The 10,215-nt window shown below is 44.5% G+C and overlaps 1 protein-coding gene across 1 annotated transcript in view; it reads left to right on the top strand.

The window, feature by feature from the left end:
- Positions 1-8,186: 8,186 nt before the first annotated feature.
- CHRDL2 (chordin like 2) overlaps positions 8,187-10,215 on the top strand; it is a 49,081-nt gene continuing 47,052 nt past the window's right edge. The window contains exon 1 of the mRNA XM_028725582.2: positions 8,187-8,550. Within this exon, the coding sequence (XP_028581415.2) occupies positions 8,475-8,550 (76 nt within the window). The 5' untranslated portion in view covers positions 8,187-8,474. The remainder of the gene's footprint in view (positions 8,551-10,215) is intronic.

The raw sequence follows: 10,215 nt of genomic DNA, 5'->3' as shown, positions 1-10,215 counted from the left end.
GCACATATTATTCTCTGCATGTTATAAAAGTATACATATCCTTACATTATCAATCTACCATGTTATTGTTGGGATACTGCCAGGGAGACAAAATCCATCAAGGCCCCACGTCAATTCTGGACGATCCATTGATCTCCCATAGACATGCAGTATCATTCAATTAGCGACACGAGCCCCAGAAATAGCTTCCCACATTCCAGAGCTCTTGCACGCTCTATCACACACAGCGAAAGATGCACGCAGGAGAGCATTATTTACAATTTTATTCAGCGTTGGTCAGAACAAAGAAAACATGACTGCCTGCTTCGGTGTCTCAGGCACAGAGAGAGAAAACGAAAGCATAGACAAAATATAAACTTCCTGTGAACAGGAAATACGCAGACTGTGACTCACAAAGCCTGCTCCCTTTTAAGGTGGAATGGAAATATCCTAACAGTTATCAACCAATAAATTTGTGTATGTTTATTCAAAACCTGCCAAGGAGCCCAATTCATTTTGTTGTCTTTTTACATAACTAGTAAAAAGTTCCCATTCTTCCTTAAAATCACAGTTGTCCTTGTCCTGCAATTTGTATGTCAGTTTAGACAACTCTGCGCAACTCATCATTGTGTTATGTTTTCTTTGTGTAAGGGGATTGGAGTTTAATTTTGATAATTCAATTGTCAATGGAGACGGGTTTGTTTGTATGTATGAGTTGTTGTGGAGTATGTTGCAAACAAAATAAAAAATTGAAATTGAAAATAAAAATAAATATAGCATTGTAGGCTTGGACCCCAAGGACATCTAGACCAACCTCCTGCAATGCAGGAATCACAGCTAAAGCATCCATGACTGATGCTTAGAAAACTCGGATGAAGGAGAGTCCATTACCTTTCAAAGCAGTACATTCAGCTGTCGAACAGGATGGTGTTGAGGTGGCATTTAGCGTCCGTCAGACTGGCTATGCTGTCTAATGGCTGGTAGGTCCATGGAGGCGCAGGTCAATTCTGTGTCTAGGGCAGCTGTCTACCAGCTCCATCTGGTACACAGGATGAGACCCTATCTGCCCGCAGACTGTCTGGCCAGAGGGGTGCATGCTCTGGTTATCTCCCGCTTGGACTACTGCAATGCACTCTATGTGGGGCTACCTTTGAAGGTGACCCGGAAACTACAACTAATCCAGAAAGTGGCAGCTAGACTGGTGACTGGGGGCGGCCGCCAGGACCACATAACACCGGTCCTGAGAGACTTACATTGGCTCCCAGTACATTTCCGAGCACAATTCAAAGTGTTGATGCTGACCTTCAAAGCCCTCAATGGCCTCGGCCCAGTAGACTTGAGGGATATACTGGGTCTCCACCCCCATCGTTCAGCCCAGACACTGAGGTCCAGCTCCAAGGGCTTTCTGGCAGTTCCCTCCTTGCAAGAAGCGAGTTTACAGTGAACCAGGCAGAGGGCCTTCTCAGTGGTGGCACCCACCCTGTGGAACGTCCTCCCATCAGATGTCAAGGAAATAAACAACTATCTGACTTTTAGAAGAAATCTGAAGATAGCCCTGTTTAAGGAAGTTTTTTAATGTTTGATGTTTTATTGTGTTTTTAATATCCTGTTGGAAGCTGCCCAGAGTGGCTGGGGAGGCCAGGACAGATGGGTGGGGTATAAGTCATGGGTAGGCAAACTAAGGCCCAGGGGCCAGATCCGGCCCAATCGCCTTCTAAATCCGGCCCACGGATGGTCCAGGAATCAGTGTGTTTTTACATGAGTAGAATGTGTCCTTTTATTTAAAATGCATCTCTGGGTTATTTGTGGGGCATAGGAATTCGTTCATTATTTTTTCCAAAATATAGACCGGCCCCCCACAAGGTCTGAGGGACAGTGGACTGGACCCCTGCTGAAAAAGTCCTTTCTTTTCTCTGTCCTGAATCCTCTAACCATCATATTCATTGGATGTCCATGAGTTATGGTATTATGAGAGAGGGATAAAAAAAAATTTCTCTATTCACATGCCAGGCCTAATTTTACGGACTTGTATCATGACGCCTCTTACTCGCTTTTATCTCACCTGGCAAACTGCTGCATTTTATACCCCTCAAAATGGAATGCCAACCACAGTTAGTTCTCTCCTCTCTAGTGTCCTCTGGTGGAGCCTAAAACTTAAAGAGTCTCAATAGTAATAATAATAGTAATAATAATAATAATAATAATAATAATAATAATAATAATAATAATTGTACCCCACCCATCTGACTGGGTTGCCTCAGCCACTTTGGGCGGCTTCCAGCGTATATATATATATATAAAACAGTAAACATTAAAAACGTTAAAAACTCATAGCCCCTTCACATTCCAATTGTCATTCCACTTACCTGGGAGGAAGCCCCACTGAATTCAGTGGGACTTGCTTCTGTGTAGGCATGGTTTGGACCAATAATAATAATAATAATAATAATAATAATAATAATAATAAATTTTTTATTTATACCCCGCCCTTCCCGGTTCAAAAACCGGGCTCAGGGCAGATAACAACAAATTGAAAACACTTAATTGTAAAAGCAGCATAAAATACAGCATAAAAACATGAATAACAATAAAATTCAAAGTTCAGAAATCAATTTAGGGGAAATCCATCTAATAAGCATTAAATAATCCCCAGGGCTTGCTGGCTGAATTAGTCCTACTTGGGCCAGCGAGGAGGCCAGGGGAAAATTAGCTGTGAGGTCTCAGAGCGGGTGATCTTCATATAAGGGGAGGGAAGGGAAATAAAAGATCAGGCTGAATTCAAATTAAAGGCCAGGCGGAATAGCTCCGTCTTACAGGCCTGATGGAAGGAGGTTAAATTCTGAAGGGCCCTGGTCTCATGGGACAGAACATTCCACCAGGTTGGAGCCATCACTGAGAAGGCCCTGGCCCTGGTGGAGGATAATCTGGCTTCCTTAGGGCCCGGGACCTCTAAACTATGGTTATTCATCGACCTAAAGGTCCTCTGTGGGGCAGACCAGGAGAGGCAGTCCCGTAGATACGAGGGCCCTAAGCCACAAGTCTGCATCCAACCTTCTCTCCAGGGCCCCTCTAGACTGGTATTTTATTGGGGCCGCATTTCGCAACATGTTTTTGGCGCAATAGTAACAGTACATCACTGGTGGGTTTATTCTGCTTGAGTTTTGTTCTGTGTTGCTTCCCCTATGCGAGTACAATTCCGCTCTATGGAGGGCTCTAGGGCAATGAAAGCCGGGCAAAAATAAACCGGAACATTTGAGGCGAAAAAAGTTGCAGGATTTCAGCCGGGGGATAAGCACTGATTGCAAATGAAGGAGTGTGAAAATAAGATGGTGTGTGATCACTCCAAGAGCATAAAGAGCACAAATCATCATGAATCCACAACGCGGGGAATCAATTCTAGAGAGGCCCTAAGTTATAAAAGAAGAGAACCAAAATCTGCCGGATCATGAGAGGCCATCTGTACAAAACTGTTTTGACCGTTATTCTTATTATTCTTCTAACAGAAGTTGAGATTTATCACCTAAGAATGCCACCCTAGGTCCACTTACCTGGGAGTAAGCCCTGTAGCATTTAATAGGACTTGCCTTCTGAATAGACGGGTGGGATGCGGGTGGGGGTGGGACGCGGGTGGCGCTGTGGGTAAAACCTCAGCGCCTAGGACTTGCCGATCGTATGGTCAGCGGTTCGAATCCCCGCGGCGGGGTGAACTCCCGTTGTTCGGTCCCAGCTCCTGCCCACCTAGCAGTTCGAAAGCACTCTTAAGTGCAAGTAGATAAATAGGGACCGCTTTATAGCGGGAAGGTAAACGGCGTTTCCGTGTGCTGCGCTGGTGCTGGCTCACCAGAGCAGCTTCGTCACACTGGCCACGTGACCCGGAAGTGTCTCCGGACAGCGCTGGCCCCCGGCCTCTTAAGCGCGATGGGCGCGCAACCCTAGAGTCGGACACGACTGGCCCGTACTGGCAGGGGTACCTTTACCTTTTTTCTGAATAGACATCAACAGGATTGTGGTGGTAATTGCTATGCAAAATATATATTAAATCAATATAAATAAATGTTTCAGACATTGGGTGGTATCATGTTTAGCTTGGAGCATTTTCACCCCTGAATTCTGGTTTCTTACTCTTCCTTTTGCTTTCTCTGCAGGTCACATCTGTCAACTTTTCCCTTTTCTTGCAAGGAATCCTATTTGGAATAAGGGAATTTCCCTTAAAAAAAGGGAAACGTTGACATGAAAGGAACAGCCTGGTGGACAGTTGTGAAGAAAGACATCTGTCTGTCTGTCTGTCTGTCTCCAAACACATTCTGCATATTGAGGATTTAAGGATCGGGGGAAAACCAAAGCTGTAAATCCGGCCAGATCCCCTGTTTTTGTCCTCAACAATTGCACTAACCTGTCTTGAACAAGAGAAGCCACTTTCTGTACTATTTAAGGGAGTGCCATAACTTGCAATTTGATCAGTCGAAAAGGCTATTGCACATTCTTGGCAGGTGAAAAGACCTTTGCAATATCTTATCGCCACCCCTATTCCCCATTGCAGTTGCACATCAAAACCAAAAAAAGGACGAAAGCTCAATTGGAATCAGCCTTTCCTGATTAAAACCGCTCTTCGTGGATTAAAATTACTCTTAACTAATTAAAATGGGTCTCTGCATTAACTAAAGCTTTGGCTGATTAATCTGATAATCAAATTTGCAACCCTGTTCCGAATGGCATGGTGCAGAATTGGTGCCTGAACTGGTATCCTGTTCCCTTCAAATGTCTTTTTCCTTTAGTGTTCTATCTAGTGTTCAACACCATCATGCACAAGGCTTAGTGGCAAAGCACTTACTTTGCAAATACCCTCGCCTGAAAGAGTGCGAGCCACTGCCAATTATTGTAAACAATGGCTACTAGTCAAGATAGCTATGCTCTGATGCTCTTAAAGCTCTGAGCTAGACCTAGAGCTATTGGTCTGGCTTAGTATAAGCCACCATTATCCTGAGTTTATTGATTTATTAAATTTCAAGGCTGCCCATCAGCCAGAGTCTCTTGGTTGTTTTTTTTTACAAAAAACACAACAAAATGCATAAACACAACTCACTTGTTGTTGTTGTTGCTGCTGTTGTTTTAAAAAACCACACACCTCATTACAAAATGCATGAAAAGTCATAAGCCAGAATAAAGCAAAACCACACAGCATGAAAATGGATCAACATAAAGAAAACATTATAAAAACCAATGGGGGGAAAACATTGGAGGGAAAAAACATATTTGATCTACAATATTTATATCCTGACTACTAAACAAAGTTCCTTAGGTGGTTTACAACGTATTTATAATTTTAAAAAGGCCAGAGGGATTGAGGCAAACCTACACAGTTCACATTTTCTGAAACAATAGGTGAACCCAAAACACAGCCCTCCTCTGAAAAATTGCAATCCTCTGAATTTTGCAATGCAGTTTGCCAGCCAAGCAGTGTGTACAGAAATGCACACAGTGGGGTAAAGGGTATGTAAAAATGAATGTACAAGGCGAAATATCATGCAGAAATCCATTATGTTTGGGGAAATCGGTTTGCAAATTTTTTGCAAAATTGCATGCAAACATTGGAACAAATTTTCGCTAAAATGCTGGTGGGTTTTCATGAGGGCTCTTCTCTTCCCCTCCAAAACACAGAATGGAGAGAACTGGATTTAAGACTGGAAGAGCGAGAAACTGAGAGATACTGAAATCTACTGAAGAGATAGAAATCTACTGAAGAGATACTGAAATCTACAGATTCGCCCTAGGACCAGGTGACCGTCTCAGGCCAGGGCGTTTGACAATGGGAGCATCGCCCACGAATCTAACCTCTTTTTGCTGGCCTCTTGCCCAGCCTCGTCTAGGTGGGGCAGGGTGGGGGCTGGAATCTGGGGAAGGGAGTGTGCCAGTCACACGCTGCGGTTCCCGAACCCGTAATCATTACAGCAAGGAGTACTGCCTGAGGAACAAGGAATCCAGAGCCGCTGCCAAAACCATCCCGGGTTCAAGGTCGATGCAGATCTTTTCAAAGTGACAGGTTCACCATCAAAGGAGCCGAGCTGTTGCACAACTTTGATTCGCTGCGGGGTGGTGCGCAGGGCCCGTCTGAATTGCCGCCACGTGCTACCCTTGTGCTTGTTCCAATTAAGAAACTGCAAAGATGTGTGAGATAAGGGAGGCTGGAGCAGATGCAGTCCCTCCTTCGTATAATCGTAGACCTGGAAGCGACCTCAAAGAGCATCTAGCTCAGTGGTTCTGAAAGTGGGTGGTACCGCTCCCTAGGGTACAGGGGATTTTTAGTGGCTGCTAAGAGGCAAGGGATGCAGGTGGCGCTGTGGGTTAAACCACAGAGCCTAGGATTGGCCGATCAGAAGGTCAGCGGTTCGAATCCCTGCGATGGGGTGAGCTCCTGTTGCTCGGTCCCTTATACACAGATGGTGGAGAGGTGGGACGGGCGATTGGTGGTTGCCGCGAGCAGACGATTGTCAGTGGCATTTTTGCGGGCGATTGGTGGGTGCGCTGGCTATTGGCAGCTGCGTCAATGGGGCGGGCGATTGGTGCTTGCTTTTGGCGAACATGCAGACGATTGGTGGCTTCGTCAACAGTAATTAAACATACTTTTACATCTTATTCAAATTTTTGACTTCCATCAATCCTGTCTGAAAATTTTCCAATCTAATCTCTCAGTATGCATTTCTTACTTTCCCTAATACATTTAAAACTCATAACCAATATCTCTATCTTTATCTACTTTGTAACACTTCGTATATTTCTCCTTACAAAACTTATTGTAGTCCTACTAGCGTAATTTGTTGCTCTTCAAATAATTCATATACTTCTTCCAATCTTCTGTAAATCTCTGGTCCCGCAGGTTTCGAATCCTTCCTGTCATTTTGTCCAATCTTCATAGTCCATTAATTTCGTCTGCCATTCTTCTTTCGTCGGAATTTCTTCTTGTTTCCATTTCTGGGCTAACAATACTCTTGGCGCAGTTGTTGCATATAAAAACAATTTAACATCTTGCCTATTAATGTCCTGACCTATAATACCAAGTAAAAATGCTTCTGGTTTTTTTTTTAAATGTATATTTTCAAAAAAAAAACCCCAATGTTCAACAAGTCCAGGCAACCCCCACTCCTGAAAAAAAGCTCAGGAAATGTGGACAACCCCCCCAAAAAGAGGGGTGCATCTTATACACGGGGTCGTGTTATACATGGAAAAATACAGTAATTAAACTTAATAGTTTTTGTTGGATTTTGAATACATGCACAGTTAATTGTTACTGCTTTTAATTTAGTTGTGTTCTTATATTCCTTCGTGGGTCATCCAAACAGCGGTTCTGAATGATGCTTTTTTTGTAGCACGCATTGGGGATGAGTTTATGGAAGCAAGTAGGGGGCAGTCCCCCCCCCCCCCGGCAAAAATAATTAGGAACCACTGCTCTAAGTTAAGGTGTTTCCAGACGCTTTGGCAATTGTCATCATAATTATTATCATCATCATAGCCGGCGACTGAGATGCTTCCCCAAAAGGTTCAGATAGGATCAGCTGGACTATTTCCTTCATCTCCCAAGTTTCTTCTCACGAGGGAGGAGAGGATGGAAACATCTGAATAGATGTTGGCATTTAACGAGCGAAGAATCCAAAAAAAGGACCAGGGGAGTGAGACAGTGGAAGAAGATTGGAAGAAATTTAAAATATACCTTAAAAATTGTTGTAACATTCAGGAGTGCTGAGATGTTATGGTGTTAAGAAACAGAGAATTGCAGCTGTAAATCATAATTAAATGGAGGGTTGCTGTTAAAAGGAAAAATAAGGATGCAGAAAAAGGGAGGTATGGGAAAGTCCGGGAAATAAGGTGAAGGAAAACGAGTTTATGAAATTATACATGTTTATTTGTTTGTATGTTTTATTTTGTTTTATTGTTTGTTGTTATTACATGTTTGGAAAATTAATAAAAATTATTAAAAAAAAAAAGAATCCAAAAAAAGGAAGGAAGGAAGGAAGAAGAAAGAAGAAAGAAAGAAAGAAAGAAAGAAAGAAAGAAAGAAAGAAAGAAAGAAAGAAAGAAAGAAAGAAAGAAGTCTCAGAAATGAAGGAGTTAAAGTTTTCCGGATTTCAGCCCCTCCTGCTGCTTTGCTTAAGAAAACTTGGGGGGGGGGGGAGAGAAGAGAGAGGTTTTTAAAGGCTGATTTTTTAGAAATTGTGCTCCAGTGGTTCCTTGCTTTCCCTGAAGGAGGCATTATTGCTGAGTCCAGGGCACCTGGTTCTGCCGGCAAGGACCAGCGCAGTTCTCCCAGGTGGATGGCCAAGAAGACGTCTGCAGGCTGACGACTCTGGTCTTTGCTCCCTCCAGAAACTCTCCAAAGAGAGGCAGATAGATAGATAGATAGATAGATAGATAGATAGATAGATAGATAGATATCGGGATACATCTACATTTTCTCTCTCCTTTCCCTCGCTCTCTCCTGGCGTCGCATCTTGGGCAGAAGAATGGTTGCAGAAGTCCAAGAGGTTGTTTTTGGCCTGGGATGCTTGCTCCTTTATTTAACTCTGGAAACCGATGCCGGTAAGTAAACTGCGATGGAAAGGCTTAAACAAAAACGATAGAAAGGTTCAGGTGAACAGATGGGGAGGCGGAGGATCTGTTGGCTGAAGGAGGCTGTGTGGTGCAGTGGTTAGAGTGCCAGCCACGGACCTGGCAGAGACCAGGGTTTGAATCCCCACCTGGCTATGAAGTTCACTGGGTGACCTGAGGGGGGGGGGGTCCAGTCACAGTCCCTCTCAGCCTATTTTACCTCGCAGGGTTGCTGTGAGGATTAAATAGGCAGTGGGAACCCTGTCAGCTGCCTTGGGGATGAATGCAAGAAATAAATAATAATAATAAATAAACCTGGGCATTCAGTGTGCTGATTTTGACTGCGCAAATATTGTTAAGGTGTTTAGATTTGCGTCTGTTATGAGATTTGCATGTAGGGAGATACAGTCAGCAAGGGGTGGCTTGACCTGTTTCTATAATACTCCTACAGCACGATGATCGACTGGGGATGCCTCTGATGCGAGAGACCCGTTTGGATGTTCTTCCTGGGGCCCCTTTCCTTTTAGTTGGGGCTTGCGCTAGGGAGATTCTCTGGGCGGATTGTGCCCTATTTGAGCCACATGCATGAGACTTTTTTTGCTCACCTTTGCAACAGCGCTGTCAGGAGAGCACCAACTGAGTCAGATCTCATGCAACCGGATTCAATCAAATTGCTCTTTCCCTCTCAAACTCAGCTCCCGATTTGTAGCAGAAGTGACGCTGTTGCAACGATGAATGGGGGAATGTCTCTAGAGCAGGCATAGGCGAACTCCAACCCCACCAGATGTTTGGGACTACAATTCCCATCATCCTTGACCATTGGTCCTGTTAGCTAGGGATGATGGGAATTGTAGTCCCAAACATCTGGTGGGGTTGGAGTTTGCCTATGCCTGCTCTAGAGCATGGGTAGGCAAACTAAGGCCCCGGGGGCCGGATCCGGCCCAATCGCCTTCTCACTCGCCTCACAGAGTGTTTGTTGTGGGGGAGGAGGAGAATAGGAGATTGTGAGCCGCTTTGAGACTCCTTAGGGTAGTGATAAAGCGGGATATCAAATCCAAACTCTCCTCCTCCTCTTCTTCTTCTTCTAAATCTGGCCCACGGACGGTCTGGGAATCAGCGTGTTTTTACATGAGTAGAATGTGTGCTTTTATTTAAAATGCATCTCTGGGTTTATTTGTGGGGCATAGGAATTTGTTCATATTTCTTTTCTTCAAAATATAGTCCACCCCCCCCCCCAAGGTCTGAGGGACAGTGGACTGGCCCCCTGCTGAAAAAAATTGCTGACCCCTGCTCTAGAGAAATTTGTGGAGGAAGAGAGGGCTATCGATGGCTGCTAGCCATCCCTCTCTCACCAAAGCAGAATAGTCTGCCTCTCTTCTGCCTTGGTCAAGACCCCACCTGGAATACTGCGTCCAATTCCGGGTGCCACAATTTAAGAAGGATGTTGACAAGCTGGAAGGTGGGCAGAGGTGGGCAACCAAAGGTCTGGAAACTAAGCCTGATGAGGAACGGTCGAAGGAGCTGCGTATGTTTAGCCTGGAAAAGAGGAGACTGAGAGGAGATATGAGGAAATGTACTAAGGGCTGTCACATGGAAGAGGGAGCATGCTTGTTTTCTCCTGCTCTGCAGGTAGGACTCGAACCCATGGCTTCAAGT

This window comes from Podarcis muralis, chromosome 4 (genome assembly GCF_964188315.1).
Source record: "Podarcis muralis chromosome 4, rPodMur119.hap1.1, whole genome shotgun sequence".
Classification (NCBI taxonomy): Eukaryota; Metazoa; Chordata; class Lepidosauria; order Squamata; family Lacertidae; genus Podarcis; species Podarcis muralis.
Note: the sequence above shows the minus strand (reverse complement) of the source record. Positions and strands in the feature narration are given on the sequence as shown.